The sequence below is a fragment of the Pristiophorus japonicus genome, chromosome 27 (genome assembly GCF_044704955.1).
Source record: "Pristiophorus japonicus isolate sPriJap1 chromosome 27, sPriJap1.hap1, whole genome shotgun sequence".
NCBI classification, from domain to species: domain Eukaryota; kingdom Metazoa; phylum Chordata; class Chondrichthyes; family Pristiophoridae; genus Pristiophorus; species Pristiophorus japonicus.
Genome location: NC_092003.1, coordinates 7,257,229 through 7,283,166, shown reverse-complemented (window position 1 = coordinate 7,283,166; position 25,938 = coordinate 7,257,229). Strand labels below are relative to the sequence as shown.

Genomic DNA, 25,938 nt, shown 5'->3' with positions numbered 1-25,938 from the left:
GGAGTTAGAGGATATGGGAGAGGGTGGGGTTATGGGATATGGGAGAGGGTGGGGTTAGGGGATATGGGAGAGGGTGGGGTTATGGGATATGGGAGAGGGTGGGGTTAGGGGATATGGGAGAAGGTGGGGTTATGGGATATGGGAGAGGGTGGAGTTAGAGGATATGGGAGAGGGTGGGGTTATGAGATATGGGAGAGGGTGGAGTTAGAGGATATGGGAGAGGGTGGGGTTATGGGATATGGGAGAGGGTGGGGTTATGGGATATGGGCGATGGTGGAGTTAGAGGATATGGGAGAGGGTGGGGTTATGGGATATGGGAGAGGGTGGGGTTATGAGATATGGGAGAGGGTGGGGTTATGGGATATGGGAGAGGGTGGGGTTATGAGATATGGGAGAGGGTGGGGTTATGGGATATGGGAGGGGGTGGGGTTAGGGGATATGGAAGAGGGTGGAGTTAGAGGATATGGGAGAGGGTGGGGTTATGGGACACGAGGAGAGGATGGAGTTGGGGGCTATGGGGAGAGGGTGGGGTTGGGGGCTATGGGGAGAGGGTGGGGTTTGGGGATATGGGAGAGGGTGGAGTTAGGGGATATGGGAGAGGGTGGGGTTATGGGACACGAGGAGAGGATGGAGTTGGGGGTTATGGGGAGAGGGTGGGGTTCGGGGGACATGGCTGACACGAGGGAGCAAGTGATCAGGAAGGCCAATGGAATCTTGGCCTTTATTGCAAGGGGGATGGAGTATAAAAGCAGGGAAGTCTTGCTACAGTTACACAGGGTATTGGTGAGGCCACACCCGGAGTACTGCGTGCAGTTTTGGTTTCCATATTTACGAAAGGATACACTTGCTTTGGAGGCAGTTCAGAGAAGGTTCACTCGGTTGATTCCGGGGATGAGGGGGTTGACTTATGAGGAAAGGTTGAGGAGGTTGGGCCTCTACTCATTGGAATTCAGAAGAATGAGAGGTGATCTTATCGAAACGTATAAGATTATGAGGGGGCTTGACAAGGTGGATGCAGAGAGGATGTTTCCACTGATGGGGGAGACTAGAACTAGAGGGCATGGTCTTAGAATAAGGGGCCGCCCATTTAAAACCGAGATGAGGAGAAATTTCTTCTCTCAGAGGGTTGTAAATCTGTGGAATTCGCTGCCTCAGAGAGCTGTGGAAGCTGGGAAGTTGAATAAATTTAAGACAGAGATAGACAGTTTCTTAAACGATAAGGGGTTATGGGGAGCGGGCGGGGAAGTGGAGCTGAGTCCATGATCGGATCAGCCATGATGGTATTAAATGGCGGAGCAGGCTCGAGGGGCCGAATGGCCGACTCCTGCTCCTATTTCTTATGGCCTTAAGTAGGTTGCTGGGTTTGACGGTGCTGGACCTCAACAGCGCGGAGATGGGGAAAGCCACAGCAAGGTGTTGTGTTGGGTGTGATGGGGGTTTCTGAAACTCTGCCTCTTTCTCAGGTGTCACAGGACAAGCACTGGAAAGCTCGTCGCCTCCAGAAACTGGAAGCCTCGGCCAAACTGGAGCTGCAGTCAGCACTGGACGCCGAGATCCGGGCCAAGCAATCGCTGCAGGAGCAGCTCAACGAAGCCAAGGCCACCAACCTGGCCACAGAATGGTAAGGGAACTCTGTATCTAACCCCCTGTACCTGCCCTGGGAGTGTTTGGTGGGACAGTGTAGAGGGAGCTTTACTCTGTATCTAACCCCCTGTACCTGCCCCGGGAGTGTTTGATGGGACAGTGTAGAGGGAGCTTTACTCTGTATCTAACCCCCTGTACCTGCCCTGGGAGTGTTTGATGGGACAGTGTAGAGGGAGCTTTACTCTGTATCTAACCCCCTGTACCAGCCCTGGGAGTGTTTGATGGGACAGTGTAGAGGGAGCTTTACTCTGTATCTAACCCCGTGCTGTACCTGCCCTGGGAGTGTTTGATGGGACAGTGTAGAGGGAGCTTTACTCTGTATCTAACCCCCTGTACCTGCCCTGGGAGTGTTTGATGGGACAGTGTAGAGGGAGCTTTACTCTGTATCTAACCCCATGCTGTACCTGCCCTGATAATGGGATAAGGGGATAAAGGGGCGGGCAGGGAAGTGGAGCTGAGTCCATGATCAGATCAGCCATGACGTATTAAATGGCGGAGCAGGCTCGAGGGGCCATATGGCCGACTCCTGCTCCTATTTCTTATGTTCTTATTACTCAATCTTTCCTCATAAGACTTGCTTCCACTCTAAAAATGAGTCCTTAGGTGGCTGAACAGTCCAATACGAGAGCCACAGTCCCTGTCACAGGTGGGACAGACACTGGTTGAGGGAAGGGGAGAGTGGGACTGGTTTGCCGCACGCTCCTTCCGCTGCCTGCGCTTGGTTTCTGCACGCTCTCGGCGACGAGACTCGAGGTGCTCAGCGCCCTCCCGGATGCACTTCCTCCACTTAGGGCGGACTGGTCTTTGGGCCCAGGGACTCCCAGGTGTCGGTGGGGGATGTTGCACTTTATCAGGGAGGCTTTGAGGGTGGTCCCTTGTAACGTTTCCTCTGCCCGCCTTTGGCTCGTGTTCCGTGTAGGAGTTCCGAGTAGAGCGCTTGCTTTGGGAGTCTCGTGTCTGGGGGACATGCGGACAATGCGGCCCCGCCCAGCGGAGCTGGTCGAGTGTGGTCAGTGCGACACTCGAACACTGACCTCTCTCTGTTCTCCACAGCAAGTTGCAGGAGCTGGAGAAGCAGAACGAGTCCCTCAAATCAGAGGTGGAAAAGTTGAAGGAGGATTTTCAGACCAAGGTCCGGAAAGGTAATCTCACAGCTCGGTCCGACCCGGGGTCAGGGGAGGGCTCCTATTGGCTGGGAACCTCTGGCGGACGAGCAGCGCGTGTCTCGGTGCCTCGTGTCAGCCCCGCGCCCGCTGGGAATCCCCGCGGTATCCGCTATCGGCTCCGGCTCGTGGCCACAAGCCCGAGAGCGGGGATTGCCGGGGGTGGGGTGGGTGGGGGCCCGGGGCGGTCCCAATTGGGGAGGCTGAGGAGCCCCCCCTCCCCCCGGGAGACAGCGACTGGAGCGGGCTCCCACCCATTCAACGGTTCAGGAACGGGGGGATTCGGGAACGGGCCGGGCTCATGGGATCGGGGAATAGGTGAGGAACATAAACACCAACAGGGGCTGGATGGGCCGAGCGGCCTGGGGCTCGCAGTACTGCCATCAATCCCAACGGAGATTGGTACATCGGGGGAAATTTACCCTCCCTCCCTCCTTCTCTCCCTCCTTCTCTCTCCTCCTTTCTCACCCTCACTCCTTCACTCTCTCCTTCCCTCCCTACTTCCCTCCCTCACTCCTTCCTTCCCTCCCTCCCTCTCTCTCTCCTGCCCTCTCTTCCTCCTTCCCTCTCCAATTCTCTCTCCCTCCCCTCTCTCCCCTCCCCCCCCCGCTCCCCTTCCCTCCCCCTCCCGCTCCCCTTCCCTCCCCCTCCCTCTCTTCACTCCCTCCTTCTCTCCACTCCCTCCCTCTCTCCCCCTCCCTCTCTCTCTTCCCCCTCCCTTCTCTCTTCCCCCTCCCTTCTCTCCCTCCCTCCCTTCCCTCTCTCCCTCCCTTCCCTCTCTCCCTCCCTTCCCTCTCTCCCTCCTTCCGTCTCTCCCTCCTTCCGTCTCTCCCTCCCTCCGTCTCTCCCTCCCACCGTCTCTCCCTCCTTCCGTCTCTCTCTCTCTCTCTCTCCCTCCCTCCTTCCCTCTCTTCCTCCCTCCCTCCCTCTCCCACCCTCCCTCCCTCTCCCACCCTCCCTCGTTTCTCTTGCCCTCCCTCGTTTCCCTCTCTCCCTCGTTTCCCTCTCCCTCCCTCCCTTTCCCTCTCCTCACGCTCCTCTTTCTCCCCTCCCCCCTCCTCTCCCCACCCCCTCTCCCCTCCCCCCTCTCTTTCCCCTCCCTCTCTCTCTCTCTGCCCTCCCCCTCTCTCCCCTCGCCCCCTCTCTCTCCCCTCCCCTCCCCTCCCCCTCTCTCCCTCCGCCCTGGGTGCTCACCGTACACTGATTTTCCCTCGCAATGCCGTGGATATTAATCGGTAATTTGTCTCTTCCGCAGGTCTGCGACAAGATTCCTTCTTCTCGTTCCTCTCCCCGCTCTCGGTAAGTCTCCCAGAATTCCAGTGTCTGTGCCGCGAACAACTTTGCATCATTGCCCTGCCCCCTGACCCGCGCACTCCGACTATCGTTGACCTTTACCCCCTCGCTCTGCCACTGGTCCCGTCACTCATCTCCCTCCGGCTTAACACAGGAACAGGAGGAGACCCATTCAGCCCCTCGAGCCTGTTACACAGGAACAGGAGGAGGCCATTCAGCCCCTCGAGTCTGTTACACAGGAACAGGAGGAGGCCCATTCAGCCCCTCAAGCCTGTTACACAGGAACAGGAGGAGGCCATTCAGCCCCTCGAGTCTGTTACACAGGAACAGGAGGAGGCCATTCAGCCCCTCGAGTCTGTTACACAGGAACAGGAGGAGGCCCATTCAGCCCCTCGAGTCTGTTACACAGGAACAGGAGGAGGCCATTCAGCCCCTCGAGTCTGTTACACAGGAACAGGAAGAGGCCCATTCAGCCCCTCGAGCCTGTTACACAGGAACAGGAGGAGGCCCATTCAGCCCCTCGAGCCTGTTACACAGGAACAGGAGGCCCATTCAGCCCCTCGAGCCTGTTACCACAGGAACAGGAGGAGGCCCATTCAGCCCCTCGAGCCTGTTACCACAGGAACAGGAGGAGGCCCATTCAGCCCCTCGAGCCTGTTACCACAGGAACAGGAGGAGGCCCATTCAGCCCCTCGAGCCTGTTACACAGGAACAGGAGGAGGCCCATTCAGCCCCTCGAGCCTGTTACCACAGGAACAGGAGGAGGCCCATTCAGCCCCTCGGGCCTGTTACACAGGAACAGGAGGAGGCCCATTCAGCCCCTCGAGCCTGTTACCACAGGAACAGGAGGAGGCCCATTCAGCCCCTCGAGCCTGTTACACAGGAACAGGAGGAGGCCCATTCAGCCCCTCGAGTCTGTTACACAGGAACAGGAAGAGGCCCATTCAGCCCCTCGAGCCTGTTACACAGGAACAGGAAGAGGCCCATTCAGCCCCTCGAGCCTGTTACCACAGAAACAGGAGGAGGCCATTCAGCCCCTCGAGCCTGTTACCACAGGAACAGGACGAGGCCATTCAGCCCCTCGGGCCTGTTACCACAGGAGCAGGAGTGGGCTGTTCGGCCCCTCGAGCCTGCTCCGCCATTCAGTGAGATCACGGCTGATCTTCGACCTCAGCTCCACTTTCCCGCCCGATCCCCATATCCCTCGATTCCCTTAATATCCAAACATCTCTCGATCTCGGCCTTGAATACACTCAACGACTGAGCCTCCACGGCCCTCTGGGGCAGAGAGTTCCAAAGATTCACCGCCCTCTGAGTGAAGAAATTCCTCCTCATCTCAGTCCCCAATGGCCGACCCCTTATCCTGCGACTGTGTGACCCCTGGTTCTAGACTCCCCAGCCCCGGGGGGGAAACACCCTCCCTGTATCTACCCTGTCGAGCCCCCTGTAAGAATAAGTCGCTCCTTAAAAACCTAGCTTTTGGTCACCTGTCCCAATATTTCATTCGGGAGGGGGCCTCAGTGTCAAGTTTTTCATTTCCTGTGACGCACCTGGGGGTGGTTTTACTCCATGAAAGCCGCTATTTCAATGCAAGTTGTTGTTGTTGTTGTTTGACAGTTCGAGTCGCTGGACTTTCCCGGCACTTCCCGACTCTCTCCGGACAGCAGGAAATCCACGGGGAGTGCGGTGTCTCAGCCCCAGAGTCCAGCCTTCCGAGGCGTTGAGGTGGGAGATGTGAGTACGGTAGGGATGGGATCGGGATCGGGATGGTGTGTGTGTGTGACTGGGAGGGGAACGTGGAGGAGGTGGTGTTCCCATGCGCCTGCTGCCCTTGTCCTTCTGGGCGGCAGAGGTCGCGGGTTTGGGAGGTGCTGCCGAAGAAGCCTTGGCGAGTTGCTGCAGTGCGTCTTGTAGACGGTGCACACTGCAGCCAGGGGGCGCCGGTGGTGGAGGGAGTGAGTGTTGAAGGTGGTGGGTAGCGTGGCCCATCGAGCGGGCCGCTTTGTCCTGGGGGATGGAGTATAAAAGCAGGGAAGTCCTGCTACAACTGTGCAGGGTATTGGTGAGGCCACACCTGGAGTACTGCGTGCAGTTTTGGTCTCCGTATTTACGAAAGGATACACTTGCTTTGGAGGCAGTTCAGAGAAGGTTCACTCGGTTGATTCCGGGGGATGAGGAGGTTGACTTATGAGGAAAGGTTGAGGAGGTTGGGCCTCTACTCATTGGAATTCAGAAGAATGAGAGGTGATCTTATCGAGACGTATAAGATTATGAGGGGGCTCGACAAGGTGGATGCAGAGAGGATGTTTCCACTGATGGGGGAGACTAGAACTAGGGGGCATGGTCTTAGAATAAGGGGCCGCCCATTTAAAACTGAGATGAGGAGGAATTTCTTCTCTCAGAGGGTTGTAAATCTGTGGAATTCGCTGCCTCAGAGAGCTGTGGAGGCTGGGACATTGAATAAATTTAAGACAGAAATAGACAGTTTCTTAAAAGTTAAGGGGTTCTGGGGAGCGGGCGGGGAAGTGGAGCTGAGTCCATGATCGGATCAGCCATGATCGTGTTGAATGGCGGAGCAGGCTCGAGGGGCCGAATGGCCGACTCCTGCTCCTGTTTCTGATGTTCTTGAGTGTTGTTGGAGCTGCGCTCATCCGGGCAAGTGGAGGACGCCTTGGCGAGTTACTGCATTATAGGGATCAAAGTTGAGGCGTATATTCTGGCAGCGGGGACAATAGCCTGGGCGCCACCCATCCACAGAAAATCGGGACAAATGCAACCAGGGCCAATTAGCGCCCCGCCATGCTACTCTCAAAGTGACGGGCAGAGTCATCGACAGTGCTATCAAACTGGATGCAAAGATGCTGTGAGGCGATTTAAATGGGTTGAGTGAGTGGGCAAGCACATGGCAGATGCAGTATAACGTGGATAAGTGTGACGTTGTCCACTTTGGTAGGAAAAGCATAAGGACAAATTATTATTTTAACGGTGATGGCTTGAGAAGTGTGGATGTACAGAGGGACCTGGGTGTCCTTGTACACCAGTCAGTGAAAGCAAACATGCAGGTGCAGCAAGCAGTTCGGAAGGCAAGTGGTATGTTGGCCTTCATTGCAAGAGGGTTTGAGTACAGGAGCAGGGATGTCTTACTACAGTTATACAGGACCTTGGTGAGACCGCACCTGGAGTATTGTGTGCAGTTTTGGTCTCCTTACCTAAGGAAGGATACACTTGTCACAGAGGGAGTGCAGCGAAGGTTCACCAGACTGATTCCTGGGATGGCAGGACTGTCGTATGAGGAGAGATTGGGGTGGACTGGGCCTGTATTCACTGGAGTTTAGAAGACTGAGAGGGGATCTCATTGAAACGTATAAAATACTGACGGGGTTGGACAGACTGGATGTGGGGAGGATGTTTCCCCCCCGGGGCTGGGAAGTCTAGAACAAGGGGTCACACAGTCTCAGGATACGGGGTGGGAAATTTAGGCCCGAGATGAGGAGAAATGTTTTCACTCAGAGGGTGGTGAACCTGTGGAATTCTCTCCCACAGAAGGCTGTGGAGGCCAAGTCACTGAATATATTTAAGAGGGAGACAGATAGATTTCTAGACACAAAAGGCATCAAGGGGTATGGGGAGAAAGCGGTAATATGGTGTTGAGATAGAGGGTCAGCCATGATCATATTGAATGGCGGTGCAGGCTCGAGGGGCCGAATGGCCTACTCCTGCTCCTATTTTCTATGTTTCAAACGCCACTTGCTCACCAGTAAGATCACGGGTGCTCAGTTTGGGATCCCTGTCTGGGACCACTTGGCTCCGCGCCTCATTGGAGCCTCCTCCTCGAGGGCAGCGTGGGATGGGCGATATATGCCAGGCCCTCCCAGAGGCATCCACATCCCAAAGGGTACGGTGGCAGAGTAGTAACGCCACTGGGCCAGTAATCCAGGCCCACGGCCTAATGATCCCGAGACCCGAGTTCATAATCCCACCACGGCAGCTGGGGAATTTAATTTTCAGTGAATTAAATAAATCTGGAATTAAAAAAACTAGTGACGGTGAGCATGGAACTATCATCATCAGAGGCAGTCCCTCGGAATCGAGGAAGACTTGCTTCCACTCCTAAAATGAGTCCTTAGGTGGCTGAACAGTCCAATACGGGAGCCACAGTCCCTGTCACAGGTGGGACAGACAGTGGTTGAGGGAAGGGGAGGGTGGGACTGGTTTGCCGCACGCTCCTTCCGCTGCCTGCGCTTGGTCTCTGCACGCTCTCGGCGACGAGACTCGAGGTGCCCAGCGCCCTCCCGGATGCACTTCCTCCACTTAGGGCGGGACTGGTCTTTGGCCCAGGGACTCCCAGGTGTCGGTGGGGGATGTTGCACTTTATCAGGGAGGCTATGAGGGTGTCCCCTGTAACGTTTCCTCTGCCCACCTTTGGGCTCGTTTTCCGTGAAGGAGTTCCGAGTAGAGCGCTTGCTTTGGGAGTCTCGTGTCTGGGGGCATGCGGACAATGCGGCCCTGCCCAGCGGAGCTGGTCGAGTGTGGTCAGTGCTTCGATGCTGGGGATGTTGGCCTGGTCGAGGACGCTAACGTTGGTGCGTCTGTCCTCCCGGGGGATTTGTAGGATCTTGCGGAGACATCGTCGGTGGTATTTCTCCAGCGACTTGAGGTGTCTACTGTACATGGTCCATGTCTCTGAGCCATACAGGAGGGCGGGTATCACTACAGCCCTGTAGACCATGAGCTTGGTGACAGATTTGAGGGCCTGGTCTTCAAACACTCTTTTCCTCAGGCTGCACTGGCGCACTGGAGGCGGTGTTGGATCTCGTTGTCGATGCCTGCTCTTGTTGATAGGAGGCTCCCGAGGTATGGGAAATGGTCCACGTTGTCCAGGGCTGCTTCGAGTGTGGTCAGTGCTTCAACACTGGATGTTGTAAAAAACCCGATCTGCGTTCACTAACGTCCTTCAGGGAAGGAAATCTGCCACTCTTGCCCGGTCTGGCCGATATTTGACACTAGACCCAAAGCCATGGAGTTGACTCTTAACTACCCTCTGCAATGGCCCAGCGAGCGTCTCGAGGGCGATTAGGGATGGGCAATAAATGCCAGCGATGCCCAGGTTTCCAAAGCAATGGGCAAAAAGGCAATATTCACCGGCAGTTTCACGATCTCGGTTATCGAGAGGCCATTGTTGCAGAATCGGCCTGATTTTCCCCGAGCTGACTATCTCCTTCCTTCCGTTCACAGCTGAATGCAAAACCTATGTCTCCAAGGAAGCTGCTTAAGAAACCCACAACTCCGCCTCCACTCAGCCCCCCAGTGCCCAAGGTAGGAACCTGTTGACACTCGAGGCCTGCAAAACTGAGCAACACACTAAAACCATTTCAAGGGGCATCGATGTGTCACCCGTGGCTCAGTGGGTCGCGCTCTCTCTCGCGCGCTCTCTCTCTCTCTCGCCTCCTGAGTCAGACGGTCGTGGGTCCCAGTCCCACTCCAGAGACTTGAGCACGTAATCCAGGCCGATGCTCCCAGTGACTGAGGGAGCGCCGCACTGCGCTGAGGGAGCGCCGTACTGTGCTGTTGAAGGGGCAGTACGGAGGGAGCGCCGTAGTGCGTTGTTGGAGGGGCAGTGCTGAGGGAGCACCGTACTGTCGGAGGGGCGGTACTGAGGGAGCGCCACACTGTCGGAGGGGCAGTACTGAGGGAGTGTTGGAGGGGCGGTACTGAGGAAGCGTCGCACTGTCGGAGAGACAGTGCTGAGGGAGCGCCGCTGTCGGAGGGGCGGTACTGAGGGAGCACCGCACTGTCGGAGGGGCGGTACTGAGGGAGCACCGCACTGTCGGAGGGACAGTGCTGAGGGAGCACCGCACTGTCGGAGGGGCGGTACTGAGGGAGCGCCGCACTGTCGGAGGGGCAGTGCTGAGGGAGCGCCGCACTGTCGGAGGGGCAGTGCTGAGGGAGCGCCGCACTGTCGGAGGGGCGGTGCTGAGGGAGCGCCGCACTGTCGGAGGGGCGGTACTGAGGGAGCGCCGCACTGTCGGAGGGGCGGTACTGAGGGAGTGCCGTACTGCGCTGTCGGAGGGGCAGTGCTGAGGGAGCACCGCACTGTCGGAGGGGCGGTACTGAGGGAGCGCCGCACTGTCGGAGGGACCATCTTTCGGATGAGACGTTAAACCAAGGCCCCGTCTCAGATGAACATAAAAAAATCCCACGGACACTATTTCGAAGAAGAGCAGAGGAGTTCTCCCCAGTGCCCTGGGGCCAATATTTATCCCTCAACCAACTGTTGTGTGTGTACATGCTGTTTGTAGCCACCAGATGGCGTCATTGTTGGAGGCCACTGAACAGCACGCACATGCTGCTGCTCTGGTATAAAAGGCCAGCGATTTGGTGAGTCAGGCACTTTGGGTCTTAATAAAGCAGAGCCAAGGGTATACCTTGTTCAGTTAAACAGCACTCAGTTTGAACCTTTATTGCGTACATAACACCAACATCGCTAAAACAGATGATGCATTCTCATTATCACAGGGCTGTTTGTGGGAGCTTGCTGTGCGCAAATTGCCGTTTCCCACAATACAACAGTGACCGCACTCAAAAAAAGTGTATAATTGGCTGTAAAGCACTTTTGGACGTCCGGGGGCCATGAAAGGCGCTATATAAATGCAAGTCTTTTAAGCACATGAGGGAGAAAGGAACAGAAGGATATGGTGATGGGGTGAGATGGAGAGGGGTGGGAGGGGCTGGTGTGGGGCATAAACCCCGGCACGGAGCGGTGGGGCCGAACGGCCTCTTTCTGTGCCGTACATTCGATGTAATTAATTCCAAATCTGTATAATTCTATCCTAACGTTTTATATTGCAGCCCACACCACACCAGTTCAAGTTGAAGTCCTTCAACGTCCCCACAAAATGCATGCGTTGTACGTCAGTCATGGTGGGTTTGGCTCGCCAAGGTTTCATCTGTGAAGGTAAGACTGATCACTGCCCAGTGACCCCTGGGTTAGGGAGAGGGGGAGAATCAGCCAGGGTTCCTGCTCCCGATCACTGCCCAGTGACCCCCTGGGTTAGGGAGAGAGTGAGAATCAGCCAGGGTTCCTGCTCCCGATCACTGCCCAGTGACCCCTGGGTTAGGGAGAGAGTGAGAATCAGCCAGGGTTCCTGCTCCCGATCACTGCCCAGTGACCCCTGGGTTAGGGAGAGAGTGAGAATCAGCCAGGGTTCCTGCTCCCGATCACTGCCCAGTGACCCCCTGGGTTAGGGAGAGAGTGAGAATCAGCCAGGGTTCCTGCTCCCGATCACTGCCCAGTGACCCCCTGGGTTAGGGAGAGGGGGAGAATCAGCCAGGGTTCCTGCTCCCGATCACTGCCCAGTGACCCCCTGGGTTAGGGAGAGAGTGAGAATCAGTCAGGGTTCCTGCTCCCGATCACTGCCCAGTAACCCCCTGCATTAGGGAGAGAGTGAGAATCAGCCAGGGTTCCTGCTCCCGATCACTGCCCAGTGACCCCCTGGGTTAGGGAGAGAGTGAGAATCAGCCAGGGTTCCTGCTCCCGATCACTGCCCAGTGACCCCTGGGTTAGGGAGAGAGGAGAATCAGCCAGGGTTCCTGCTCCCGATCACTGCCCTGTGACCCCCTGGGTTAGGGAGAGGGGAGAATCAGCCAGGGTTCCTGCTCCCGATCACTGCCCAGTGACCCCCTGCGTTAGGGAGAGAGTGAGAATCAGCCAGGGTTCCTGCTCCCGATCACTGCCCCGTGACCCCTGGGTTAGGGAGAGGGGGGAATCAGCCAGGGTTCCTGCTCCCGATCACTGCCCAGTGACCCCTGGGTTAGGGAGAGGGGGAGAATCAGCCAGGGTTCCTGCTCCCGATCACTGCCCAGTGACCCCCTGGGTTAGGGAGAGGGGGGGAATCAGCCAGGGTTCCTGCTCCCGATCACTGCCCAGTGACCCCTGGGTTAGGGAGAGGGGGAGAATCAGCCAGGGTTCCTGCTCCCGATCACTGCCCAGTGACCCCTGGGTTAGGGAGAGTGAGAATCAGCCAGGGTTCCTGCTCCCGATCACTGCCCAGTGACCCCTGGGTTAGGGAGAGGGGAGAATCAGCCAGGGTTCCTGCTCCTGATCACTGCCCAGTGACCCCTGGGTTAGAGAGAGAGTGAGAATCAGCCAGGGTTCCTGCTCCCGATCAATGCCCAGTGACCCCTGGGTTAGGGAGAGGGGGGAATCAGCCAGGGTTCCTGCTCCCGATCACTGCCCAGTGACCCCCTGGGTTAGGGAGAGGGGGGAATCAGCCAGGGTTCCTGCTCCTGAGCTCTTGTCCTTTAAGACGCTCCTTAAAACCTACCTCATTGCCCAAGCTTTTGGTCGTCTAATATCTCCTTATGTGGTTTGGTGTTAAGTTGTGTTCGATAATCGTTGCTGTGAAGCACTGTTTGAGTACGTTAACGCCGCTGTGTACATGCAACTGTTTGTTGGCCATGTGGGGCCTCGCTCACCGCTGTCTCTCTCTCTCTCTCTCTCTCTCTCTCTCTCTCCGTCCCGCAGTCTGTAACTTTGCGTGTCACTCCGCCTGTTCGACCACGGCTCTGATCTGCCCCACACCTCCCGAGCAGATCCTCTCGCTGGGCATCGACCTGATCAACGGAACCGGAACCGCCTTTGAGGGCTTCGTGTCGGTAAGGAGGAGGGGCGGCGAGAGCGCGCGCGGACCCGCTGTGAGGCGCGAGTCCGTGCGCGAGGGAGCGAGAGCGTGAGTTACCCGTGACAAATGGCTCCTGGATGAGAGGTCCCTTTTATTGATTGGTTCCCGGGGATGTGGGCGTTCCCTAATCGCCCCTCGAGAAGATGGTGGTGAGCCGCCTTCTTGAACCGCTGCAGTCCGTGTGGTCAAGGTGCTCCCACAGTGCTGTTAGGGAGGGAGTTCCAGGATTGTGACCCAGCGACGATGGAGGAACGGCCGATATATTCCCAAGTCGAGGGATGGTGTGTGACTGGGAGGGGAACGTGGAGGTGGTGGTGTTCCCATGCACCTGCTGCCCTGGTCCTTCTAGGGGTCAGAGGTGGCGGGTTTGGGAGGTGCTGCCGAAGAAGCCTTGGCGAGTTGCTGCAGTGCGTCTTGTAGACGGTGCACACTGCAGCCAGGGGGCGCCGGTGGTGGAGGGAGGGAGTGTTGAAGGTGGTGGAGGGAGTGAGTGTTGGAGGTGGTGGAGGGAGTGAGTGTTGGAGGTGGTGGGCTGCGTGGCCCATCGAGCGGGGCCGGCTTTGTCCCGGATGGTGCCGAGCTTCTCGAGTGTTGTTGGAGCTGCAACTCATCCAGGCAAAGTGGGGAGTGTTCCATCACACTCCTGACCTGTGCCTTGTGGGATGGTGGGAAGGCTTTGGGGAGTCAGGAGGTGAGACACTCGCAGAATACCCAGCCTCTGACCCGCTCTTGTGGCCACAGTATTTATGTGGCTGGTCCAGTTGAGTTTCTGGTCAATGGTGACCCCCCAGGATGTTGACGGTGGGGGATTTCGGCGATGGTATGGTGGATGAATTTCAAGGGACGGTGGACAGACTCTCGCTTGTTGGCGATAGCCGGATATTGGGGCAGTTTCCACTGGTGGTATGATCGCCCGCATGCCTTCGGCTGTGGGCGTTATGAAGGAGACGATCTCGGGGACCCCCTTTCTTTATCGGGGACTTGGTCCGGAGGGTATTGCACGGATTAGTCTCGTGCAATCGTTTTTTTTTTAAGTCGGCTCACAGAGAAAATCGGTGCAGGAGCAGGCCATTCGGCCCGTCGGGCCTGCACCGCCATTCAATAAGATCATGGCTGATCACGGGCTCCCAGGCCGCCTGCAAGTTCTGCGGCCTGGAGGAGTCCGTGTTCCTCGTGCGCGTTCGGTGTGCGAGGGTTGCAGCCCCTCTTCCAATATTCGCCGGGGGCGGCTCCTCAAACTCTGCTCCTCAGTCCCCACGCTCCTGATCTTTGGGCGCCCGGTGCGGAGGGGAGCGGGCAGGTCCGAGGGCCTGCTCCCGGGCGCGGCCAAGGGGGCCATCAGCCGGTCCAGGCAGCGGGCGGCCGAGGGGGGTCGTTCGGCCCGACTGCCTGCCTCTGTCGCGCGGTTACGTCCGAGCCCGGGTGTCCCTGGAGATAGGAGCACGCGGTGTCCACCGGTACGCTCGCGGGCCTTCCGCCAGAGGTGGGCGCCGGAGGGACTGCAGTGCATTGTCACCCCCGCTCCCTCCCCTCCGGGCAACCACGTTTTAATTTGACTTGACAAGTAAAGGTTCCCTTCATGTTGAATTGTCTCTGTCTGACACCTTGTTCCTGTCCCTCAGGTCCCGAAGCCGACCGGGGTGAAGAAGGGATGGCACCGGGCCAATGCTGTCCTCTGTGACTTCAAGATCTTCATCTACGAGACGGCGGATTCGAGGGGCTCGCAGTCCTGCACTGCCGTCACCCACGTCTTCGACCTACGGTACGGACTGTCCGGGACCAAAGGCCCCCACCTCCCCCTGCCCGGGTCACTGCCCCAGCCCTGGGGGGGAGGGGGGAGAGGGGGCAGATCCCGGGGAGCGAGGGGTGGGGGGGCCAGGCCCCGAGGATCTCTCGCTGCAGCTCCACAGTGCACAGCGACCGAGCCAGTCAACGGTTAGCAGGGGCCCCGGGGGGGGGGGGGCGGGGCTGAAGGGGCGGGTGGTGGGCCTGGGGGGGATTGAGATGGGCTCGGCCCGGGGCCTGTGGGCCTTCCCGGTTTTCAAGGGTCCCCGGGGAGCTCGCTGTGTGTGTTCACCACGTGATGGATTTTGTGTTTCAGGGACGAGGAATTTTCCGTGAGCTCCGTCTTCTCGTCGGATGTGATCCACGCCAATAACAGGGACATTCCGTGCATATTCAGGGTGAGTGTGACCATCGCAGGCGAGTGAGTGTGCCCCGTAAACCCCGATACTGGCTGGTTCTCCCCCTCTCCCTAACCCAGGCGGTCACTGGGCAGTGATCGGGAGCAGGAACCCTGGCTGATTCTCCCCTCTCCCTAACCCAGGGGTCACTGGGCAGTGATCGGGAGCAGGAACCCTGGCTGATTCTCACTCTCTCCCTAACCCAGGGGGTCACTGGACAGTGATCGGGAGCAGGAACCCTGGCTGATTCTCCCCTCTCCCGAACCCAGGGGGTCACTGGGCAGTGATCGGGAGCAGGAACCCTGGCTGATTCTCCCCTCTCCCTAACCCAGGGGTCACTGGGCAGTGATCGGGAGCAGGAACCCTGGCTGATTCTCCCTCTCCCTAACCCAGGGGTCACTGGGCAGTGATCAGGAGCAGGAACCCTGGCTGATTCTCCCCCTCTCCCTAACCCAGGGGTCACTGGGCAGTGATCGGGAGCAGGAACCCTGGCTGATTCTCCCCCTCTCCCTAACCCAGGGGTCACTGGGCAGTGATCGGGAGCAGGAACCCTGGCTGATTCTCCCCTCTCCCTAACCCAGGGGGTCACTGAGCAGTGATCGGGAGCAGGAACCCTGGCTGATTCTCCCCTCTCCCTCACCCAGGGGGTCACTGGGCAGTGATCGGGAGCAGGAACCCTGGCTGATTCTCCCCTCTCCCTCACCCAGGGGGTCACTGGGCAGTGATCGGGAGCAGGAACCCTGGCTGATTCTCACTCTCTCCCTAACCCAGGGGGTCACTGGGCAGTGATCGGGAGCAGGAACCCTGGCTGATTCTCCCCTCTCCCGAACCCAGGGGGTCACTGGGCAGTGATCGGGAGCAGGGACCCTGGCTGATTCTCCCCCTCTCCCTAACCCAGGGGGTCACTGGGCAGTGATCGGGAGCAGGAACCCTGGCTGATTCTCCCCTCTCCCTAACCCAAGGGGTCACTGGGCAGTGATCGGGAGCAGGAACCCTGGCTGATTCTCCCCTCTCCCTAACCCAAGGGGTCACTGGGCAGTGATCGGGAGCAGGGAACCCTGGCTGATTCTCCCCTCTCCCTAACCCAAGGGGTCACTGGGCAGTGATCGGGAGCAGGAACCCTGGCTGATTCTCCCCTCTCCCTAACCCAAGGGGTCACTGGGCAGTGATCGGGAGCAGGAACCCTGGCTGATTCTCCCCTCTCCCTAACCCAAGGGGTCACTGGGCAGTGATCGGGAGCAGGAACCCTGGCTGATTCTCCCCTCTCCCTAACCCAAGGGGTCACTGGGCAGTGATCGGGAGCAGGAACCCTGGCTGGTTCTCACTCTCTCCCTAACCCAAGGGTCACTGGGCAGTGATCGGGAGCAGGAACCCTGGCTGATTCTCTCTCTCTCCCTAACCCAGAGGGTCACTGGGCAGTGATCGGGAGCAGGAACCCTGGCTTAGCGACAAACTGCGCGGCTTGGTTCATTGCTACCCCACACCCCCAGCACCTTTGGACTGTCCTGTCTCCGTTTCATAAGAACACAAGAAATAGGAGCAGGAGTCGGCCATTCGGCCCCTCGAGCCTGCTCCGCCATTCAATGAGATCACGGCTGCTCCCATCATGGACTCAGCTCCCATTCCCTGTCCGCCCCCCGTAACCCTCGACTCTTTTATCGTTCATAAATCTGTCTATCTCCACCTTGACGATGTCCCGCTGACTCCGGCAGATCACGGCGTCCCAGCTGACGGTGCCGAGGACCAAGGCCTCGCTCCTGGTGCTGGCCGAGAGCGAGAACGAGAAAAAGAAGTGGGTGACAGTCATCAACGAGTTGGTCTCCATTCGCAAGCAGAGCGGCTTCAAACAGCGGTCGGCGCTGAGCGCCAAGGAGGCGTACGACAGCGCACTGCCGCTGATCCGCAACACGCAGTCCGCCGCCATCTTGGGTAACATGTCATGTGACCTTGTCACGTGACCCTTTTGTTGTATTTCCGCCAGTGGTTGCGTCACCGGGATAGTCCACTAGAGGGAGTGCCACTTTCCGCCAACACCATTCGCATGTTACACACAGAGTAAAGCTCCCTCTACACTGTCCCGTCAAACACTCCCGGGGCAGGTACAGGGGGTTAGATACAGAGTAAAGCTCCCTCTACACTGTCCCGTCAAACACTCCCGGGGCAGGTACAGCACGGGGTTAGATACAGAGTAAAGCTCCCTCTACACTGTCCCATCAAACACTCCCAGGGCAGGTACAGGGGGTTAGATACAGAGTAAAGCTCCCTCTACACTGTCCCGTCAAACACTCCCGGGGCAGGTACAGGGGGTTAGATACAGAGTAAAGCTCCCTCTACACTGTCCCGTCAAACACTCCCAGGGCAGGTACAGCACGGGGTTAGATACAGAGTAAAGCTCCCTCTACACTGTCCCGTCAAACACTCCCAGGGCAGGTACAGCACGGGGTTAGATACAGAGTAAAGCTCGCTCTACACTGTCCCATCAAACACTCCCAGGACAGGTACAGCACGGGGTGAGATACAGAGTAAAGCTCCCTCTACACTGTCCCATCAAACACTCCCAGGGCAGGTACAGCACGGGGTTAGAGACAGAGTAAATCTCCCTCTACACTGTCCCATCACACACTCCCAGGGCAGGTACAGGGGGTTAGATACAGAGTAAAGCTCCCTCTACACTGTCCCATCAAACACTCCCAGGGCAGGTACAGGGGGTTAGATACAGAGTAAAGCTCCCTCTACACTGTCCCATCAAACACTCCCAGGGCAGCTACAGGAGTTAGATACAGAGTAAAGCTCCCTCTACACTGTCCCATTACACACTCCCAGGGCAGGTACAGCACGGGGTTAGAGACAGAGTAAAGCTCCCTCTACACTGTCCCATCAAACACTCCCAGGGCAGGTACAGGGGGTTAGATACAGAGTAAAGCTTCCTCTACACTGTCCCATCAAACACTCCCAGGGCAGGTACAGCACGGGGTTAGATACAGAGTAAAGCTCCCTCTACACTGTCCCATCAAACACTCCCAGGGCAGGTACAACACGGGGTTAGATACACCAATTCCCTCACTCAGGCACTGTAGCAGTTCCCTGATTGATTTCACCTCTCTCTGTCTCAGACAAGGAACGAATTGCCTTGGGTACGGATGACGGACTCTACATCGTTCACGTGACTAAAAATGGTAAATATTTACCGTCAGTGCATTGTCAGCGGGCCATGCTCCCCAGGGAGCTGATGGAAATGATGGGGGGTGCCCCGGGGTGAAGGTGAGGTTGAGGGATAAGAACATAAGAAATAGGAGCAGGAGTCGGCCATACAGCCCCTCGAGCCTGCTCCGCCATTTAATACGATCATGGCTGATCCGATCATGGACTCAGCTCCACTTCCCCGCCCGCTCCCCATAACCCCTTATCCCCTTACTGTTTAAGAAACTGTCTATTTCTGTCTGAAATTTAATCAATGTCCCGGCTTCCACAGCTCTCTGAGGCAATGAATTCCACAGATTTCCAACCCTCTGAGAGAAGAAATTCCTCCTCATCTCAGTTTTAAATGGGCGGCCCCTTATTCTAAGATCATGCCCTCTAGTTCTAGTCTCCCCCATCAGGGGAAACATCCTCTCTGCATCCACCTTGTCAAGCCCCCTCATAATCTTATACGTTTCGATAAGATCACCTCTCATTCTTCTGAATTCCAATGAGTCGAGGCCCAACCTACTCAACCTTTCCTCATAAGACAACCCCTTCATCTCCGGAATCAACCGAGTGAGCCTTCTCTGACCTGCCTCCAAAGCAAGTATATCCTTTCGTAAATATGGAAACCAAAACTGCACGCAGTACTCCAGGTGTGGCCTCACCAATACCCTGTATAACTGTAGCAAGACTTCCCTGCTTTTATACTCCATCCCCTTTGCAATAAAGGCCAAGATACCATTGGCCTTCCTGATCACTTGCTGTACCTGCATACTATCCTTTTGTGTTTCATGCACAAGTACCCCCAGGTCCCGCTGTACTGCAGCACTTTGCAATCTTTCTCCATTTAAATAATAACTTGCTCTTTGATTTTTTTCTGCCAAAGTGCATGACTTCACACTTTCCAACATTATACTCCATCTGCCAAATTTTTGCCCACTCACTTAGCCTGTCTATGTCCTTTTGCAGATTTTTTGTGTCCTCCTCACACATTGCTTTTCCTTCCATCTTTGTATCATCAGTAAACTTGGCTACGTTACACTCAGTCCCTTCTTCCAAGTCACTAATATAGATTGTAAATAGTTGGGGTCCCAGCACTGATCCCTGTGGCACCCCACTAGTTACTGGTTGCCAACCTGAGAATGAACCAGTTATCCCGACTCTCTGTTCTCTGTTAGTTAGCCAATCCTCTATCCATGCTAATATATTACCCCCAACCCCGTGAACATTTATCTTGTGCGGTAACCTTTTATGTGGCACCTTGTCGAATGTCTTCTGGAAGTCCAAATACACCACATCCACTGGTTCCCCCTTATCCATCCTTAACCTCAAAGAATTCCAGCAAATTTGTCAAACATGACTTCCCCTTCATAAATCCGTGCTGACTCTGCCTGACCGAATTTTGCTTTTCCAAATGTCCTGCTACTGCTTCTTTAATAATGGACTCCAACATTTTCCCAACCACAGATGTTAGGCTAACTGGTCTATAGTTTCCTGCTTTTTGTCTGCCTCTATTTTTAAATAGGGGCGTTACATTTTCTGTTTTCAAATCTGCTGGGACCTCCCCAGAATCCAGGGAATTTTGGTAAATTACAACCAATGCATCCACAATCCCTGCCGCTACTTCTCTTAAGACCCGAGGATGCAAGCCATCAGGTTCAGGGGATTTATCTGCCTTTAGTCCGATTATCTTACTGAGTATCACCTCCTTAGTGATTGTGACTGTGTTAAGTTCCTCCCCCCTATAGCCCCTTGACTATCCACTGTCGGAATATTGTTAATGTCCTCTACCGGAAAGACTGATACAAAATATTTGTTCAGAGTTTCTGCCATCTCCATGTTCCCCATTACTAATTCCCGGTCTCGTCCTCTAAAGGACCAACATTTACTTTAGCCACCCTTTTCCTTTTTATATACTTATAGAAACTCTTGCTATCTGTTTTTATATTTTGTGCTAGTTTACTTTCATAGTCTGTCTTCCCTTTCTTCATCATTTTTTTAATCATTCTCTGCTGGCTTTATAAAGCTTCCCAGTCTTCTGTCCTCCCACTAGTTTTGGCCACTTTGTATGCCCTTGTTTTTAGTTGGATACCGTCCTTTATTTCTTTAGTCAGCCACGGATGGCTATCTTTTCTCCTACACTCTTTCCTCCTCACTGGAATATATTTTTCTTGAGAGTTGTGAAATATCTCCTTAAAAGTACACCACTGTTCATCAACCGTCCTACACTTTAATCTATTTTCCCAGTCCACTTTACCCAACTCTGCCCTCATACCTTCATAGTCTCCTTTATTTAAGCTTAGTACGCTGGTTAGAGATCCAACTTTCTCACCCTCCATCTGAATTTGAATCTCAATCATGCTATGATCACTCATTCCGAGGGCATCCTTTACTGGGAGATTGTTTATTAATCCTGTCTCATTACACAGGACCAGATCTAAGATAGCCTGCCCCCTGGTTCGTTCTGTTACACACTGCTCAAGGAACCTGTCCCTTACGCACTCTATGAACTCCTTCTCAAGGCTATCCTGACCAATTTGATTTGTCCAATCAATATGGAGGTTAAAATCACCCATGATTATTGCTGATCCCTTTACACAAGCCCCCACTATTTCCTGGTTTATGCTCCGACCAACAGAGTTGCTACTGTTCGGGGGCCTATAGACTACGCCCACCAGTGACTTTTTCCCCTTATTCCTTGTCTCCACCCAGACTGTTTCAACATCCTGATCATTTGAGCCAATAATCGTTTCTCACTATTGCAGTGATTCCATCCTTTATCAATAGAGCTACCCCGCCTCCTTTTCCTTTCTGTCTGTCCTTCCGGATTGTCAAATACCCCTGAATATTTAATTCCCAGTCCTGGTCACCTGGCAACCACATCTCTGTCGTGTCTTATCAGATCGTACCCATTTGTCTCAATTTGTGCCGTCAGCTCATCTATTTTGTTACAAATGGATATGGGGAGAGTGTGGGATTGGGGGGCCATTGGGAGAAGGTGAGTTGGAGATATTGCCCCGTGCTCCGGTGTTGTGACTGGAGGGGAGGTGTGTGAGGGGTGGGGGGGAGGTGTGTGAGGGATGGGGGAGGTGTGTGAGGGATGGGGGAGGTGTGTGAGGGATGGGGGGAGGTGTGTGAGGGATGGGGGAGGTGCGTGAGGGATGGGGGGAGGTGCGTGAGGGGTGGGGGGAGGTGTGTGAGGGGGAGGTGTGTGAGGGGTGGGGGGGAGGTGCGTGAGGGATGGAGGGAGGTGCGTGAGGGGTGGGGGGAGGTGTGTGAGGGGTGGGGGGAGGTGTGTGAGGGGTGGGGGGAGGTGTGTGAGGGGGAGGTGTGTAAGGGGTGGGGGGAGGTGTGTGAGGGATGGGGGAGGTGCGTGAGGGATGGGGGAGGTGCGTGAGGGGTGGGGGGAGGTGTGTGAGGGGGAGGTGTGTGAGGGGTGGGGGGGAGGTGCGTGAGGGATGGAGGGAGGTGCGTGAGGGAAGGGGGAGGTGCGTGAGGGATGGGGGGAGGTGCGTGAGGGATGGGGGGAGGTGTGTGAGGGATGGGGGAGGTGTGTGAGGGATGGGGGGAGGTGTGTGAGGGGTGGGGGGAGGTGTGTGAGGGGTGGGGGGAGGTGCGTGAGGGATGGGGGAGGTGCGTGAGGGATGGGGGAGGTGCGTGAGGGATGGGGGGAGGTGTGTGAGGGATGGGGGGAGGTGTGTGAGGGATGGGGGGAGGTGTGTGAGGGATGGGGGGAGGTGTGTGAGGGGTGTGGGGGAGGTGTGTGAGGGATGGGGGAGGTGTGTGAGGGATGGGGGGAGGTGTGTGAGGGATGGGGGGAGGTGTGTGAGGGATGGGGGGAGGTGTGTGAGGGGTGGGTGGAGGTGTGTGAGGGGTGGGGGGAGGTGTGTGAGGGATGGGGGGAGGTGCGTGAGGGATGGGGGGAGGTGCGTGAGGGATGGGGGGAGGTGCGTGAGGGATGGGGGGAGGTGTGTGAGGGATGGGGGGAGGTGTGTGAGGGGTGGGGGAGGTGTGTAAGGGGGAGGTGCGTGAGGGATGGGGGGAGGTATGTGAGGGGTGGGCGAGGTGTGTAAGGGGGAGGTGCGTGAGGGATGGGGGGAGGTGTGTGAGGGATGGGGGGAGGTGTGTGAGGGGTGGGTGGAGGTGTGTGAGGGATGGGGGGAGGTGCGTGAGGGATGGGGGGAGGTGTGTGAGGGATGGGGGGGAGGTGCGTGAGGGATGGGGGGAGGTGTGTGAGGGATGGGGGGGAGGTGTGTGAGGGATGGGGGGAGGTGCGTGAGGGATGGGGGGAGGTATGTGAGGGGTGGGCGAGGTGTGTAAGGGGGAGGTGTGTGAGGGATGGGGGGAGGTGTGTGAGGGATGGGGGGAGGTGTGTGAGGGGTGGGTGGAGGTGTGTGAGGGATGGGGGAGGTGTGTGAGGGATGGGGGGAGGTGTGTGAGGGGTGGGGGAGGTGTGTGAGGGATGGGGGGAGGTGCGTGAGGGATGGGGGGAGGTGTGTGAGGGATGGGGGGAGGTGTGTGAGGGGTGGGGGAGGTGTGTGAGGGGTGGGTGGAGGTGTGTGAGGGATGGGGGGAGGTGCGTGAGGGGTGGTGGAGGTGTGTGAGGGGTGGGGGGAGGTGAGCCGGGGTGGGGTGACCCGTGGGGGCGGGAGGGGGGTGACCCGGGGAGGGAGGGAGAGTGGGGTGGTGGTGGGGGAGGGGAGGTGGGATGATCTGTCGGGGGGAGCCTCACAGGCCTGGTGTCTCGGACTGTCTAACCCCTGTTTCCCCCCCCCCCCCCCCACTCTGTTGCAGAGATCACCCAGCTGGGCGACAACAAGCGGGTTCACCAGCTGGAACGTGTGCCTGGGACCGACCTGTTGGCCGTGGTGTCAGGCCGGAGCCACGCCCTGCGCCTGTACAGCCGCGAGGACCTGCAGCGGCCAGAGGCGGGCGGGTCCAAGGTGGCGGAGGCCCGGGGCAGCCAGCTGGTGGCGACGGGCAGCCTGTGCCAGGGCCGGGTCAGCTGCCTGTGCACCGCCGCCAAGCGTCACGTGACCTGGTACCAGCTGACCGTCGCCGGGGGGACGGGCCGCTACCAGCGCAAGGCCGACTTCCAGGCCCCCGGGCCCGTGCAGTGGATGGGCGTCTTCCAGGAACGCCTGTGCGTGGGCTACCCCTCGGGATTCAGCCTCTACCCCTTGCTGAGCGAGGGACCCCCAGCCAACCTGGTCAGCACCGACGATCCCTCACTGGCCTTCCTGGCCCAGGCCCAGGCGGAGGCCCTGTGCGCTGTTCCCGTCTCAGCCGGCCTCTACCTTCTCTGCTTCAACTCCGTCGGCGTCTACGTCAACAGCTGGGGTCGGAGGTCGCGGCAGCAGGAGATGATGTGGCCTGCGGTCCCTGTGGCTGCCGGTGAGTATCTGTACCTCTCTCCGTCTCTCTCTCTGTCTCTCTCTCCGTCTCTCTCTCTCCGTCTCTCTCTCTCTCTCCGTCTCTCTCTCTCTCTGTCTCTCTCTCTCTTTCTCTGTCTCTCTCTCTTTCTCTCTCTCTCTCTCTCGCTCTCTGTCTGTCTCGCTGTCGCTTTCTCCATCTATCTCTATCGAACAGAGTAGCGGGTGTTTGGGCGATCGATGGGCTGGACTTTCCACTTCGATCGCTAGGGCCCAAAAAATGGGCGATGTTCCAGCCTGAGATGTTCCAGCCTTCAGGATTTTTGGGATCGTTATTTTCGGCCTTGTTTGTGGCAATAGCCCAGCGATGTGAAATGGGCCTTAGTGATGTGGAAGGCAAGGCTTCCTTAGCAACGGCCTTCTGCGCATTCTGTTTTTTGCAAGCAAGATTTCCTGCGATTCGGGAGGTCAGGGGTCACCACGCATGCACAGAAGGCAAAGGGTGGGGGAGAGAGAGGGGAGAAGGAACGAAATAGAGAGAGCGAGAGAGAGAGAACTTTTTGGACAATTAGAATGTCTTTTGATAGTGTCCATGATGGGGCTAAAGACTTGCATTTATATAGCGCCGTTCACGACCACCGGATGTCTCTAAAGCATTTTACAGCCAATGAAGTACTTTTACAAAGTGTGGTCACTGTTGTAATGTGGGAAACGCAGCAGCTAATTTGTGCATAGCAAGCTCCCACACACAGCGATGTGATAATGACCCGGATCATCTGTTTTAGTGATGTTGGTCGAGGGATAAATATTGGCCCCAGGACACCGGGGAGAACTCCCCCTGCTCTTCTTCCAATAGTGGCCCCTGGATCTTTTACATCCACCCGAGAGGGCAGACGGGGCCTCGGTTTAACGTCTCATCTGAAAGATGACACCTCCGACAGTGCGGCACTCCCTCAGTACTGCCCCTCCGACAGTGTGGCACTCCCTCTGTACTGCCTCTCCGACAGTGTGGCGCTCCCTCTGTACTGCCTCTCCGACAGTGCAGCGCTCCCTCAGTACTGCCCCTCCGACAGCGCAGTACGGCGCTCCCTCAGCACCGCACTGGGAGTGTCAGCCTGGATTTGTGTGCTCAAGTCTCTGGGGTGGGAGTTGAGAACCCACAAGCTTCTGACCCCGAGGCGACCGTGTGACCCACCGAGCCCCTCTGACGTTGAAAGGCGCTTACTCGGACTGGCAGTCGGAGGGGAGCGGAGTCCTGCGAGGCTCGGGGCTGGGACCAGCGCCGCTCGCTCACCAGTTCCACAAAATATTTGGACTCGCGAATCGGAAGTCTTAACGTCAAAATTGGCGGGCGAGCCACAGATTGGGGAGGAGGTGGGGAGGGGGTCCTTAAATACCGGGAGGGCTGCAGCAAGATACGGGAAGACACTCGCTTGCATGCCGCAAATGAACTTCAATATCGACGGGTGCGAGGTAGAGGGAGGCCACAGATTGCTTGGATAATAAGAGTGTGAATGGGGCGGGGGAACGGAGGGTTGTGGGGGGCGGGGGGGGGAACAGACACAGCGATCGCCAGGAGCAGCGAAGCAGGTGACTGAGGCCGGGACGAAATCAAACGCTGCACTGGGGTTTGGTTTCCAGACGGAGAGGACTGCAAAGCAGAGAAGCGACGTTTGACCTGTACCAAAGCCGGGTTAGACCGCACTTGGAGCACTGCGCACGGTCGCCGTATTATTAAAAAGGATTTCGAGGCACTGGGCAGGGTGCAGAGAAGATTTACAAGGACGACACCGAAACCGCCCCTCGGGGAAAGGCTGAACAGGCTGGGTCTCTTTCCTCGGGGAAAGAGACGGCTGAGGGGGCGAGCCCGATAGGAGGTCTTTAAGATGATGAAAGGGGTTCGATCGGGTAGAGGCAGAGAGGATGTTTCCCACTTGTGGGGGGAGACCAGAACTCGGGGCCATCAATATCAGACAGTCACTGATAAACCCAATGGGGGGAATTCAGGAGAAACCTCTTTACCCAGAGAGGGGTGAGAATGTGGAACTCGCTGCCACAGGGAGGGGAATAGTATCGATGCATTTAAGGGGAAGCTGGATAAACACTTGGGGGAGAAGGGAATAGAGGGATATGGTGATGGGGTGAGATGGAGAGGGGTGGGAGGGGGCTGGTATGGTGTATAAACACCGGCACGGAGCGATGGGGCTCAATGGGCTGTGTCTGTGCTGTAAATAAACCAGGGAGTCACTGGGCAGTGATCGGGAGCAGGAACCCTGGCTGATTCTCCCCTCTCTCCCTAACCCAGGGGGTCACTGGGCAGTGATCAGGAGCAGGAACCCTGGCTGATTCTCCCCTCTCCCTAACCCAGGGGTCACTGGGCAGTGATCGGGAGCAGGAACCCTGGCTGGTTCTCCCCTCT

General features: G+C 56.9%; 1 protein-coding gene across 1 annotated transcript in view; it reads left to right on the top strand.

The window, feature by feature from the left end:
• The window catches only part of LOC139239337 (serine/threonine-protein kinase MRCK alpha-like), a 103,006-nt gene that overhangs the window by 67,159 nt on the left and 9,909 nt on the right, over positions 1 to 25,938 (top strand). Inside the window, exons 15-26 of the mRNA XM_070868011.1 lie at positions 1,374 to 1,621; positions 2,698 to 2,786; positions 4,063 to 4,106; positions 5,718 to 5,834; positions 9,336 to 9,416; positions 10,950 to 11,055; positions 12,625 to 12,755; positions 14,404 to 14,543; positions 14,883 to 14,964; positions 16,677 to 16,893; positions 18,078 to 18,140; positions 22,942 to 23,541. Coding sequence (XP_070724112.1) covers positions 1,374 to 1,621; positions 2,698 to 2,786; positions 4,063 to 4,106; positions 5,718 to 5,834; positions 9,336 to 9,416; positions 10,950 to 11,055; positions 12,625 to 12,755; positions 14,404 to 14,543; positions 14,883 to 14,964; positions 16,677 to 16,893; positions 18,078 to 18,140; positions 22,942 to 23,541 — 1,918 coding nt within the window. The remainder of the gene's footprint in view (positions 1 to 1,373; positions 1,622 to 2,697; positions 2,787 to 4,062; positions 4,107 to 5,717; positions 5,835 to 9,335; positions 9,417 to 10,949; positions 11,056 to 12,624; positions 12,756 to 14,403; positions 14,544 to 14,882; positions 14,965 to 16,676; positions 16,894 to 18,077; positions 18,141 to 22,941; positions 23,542 to 25,938) is intronic.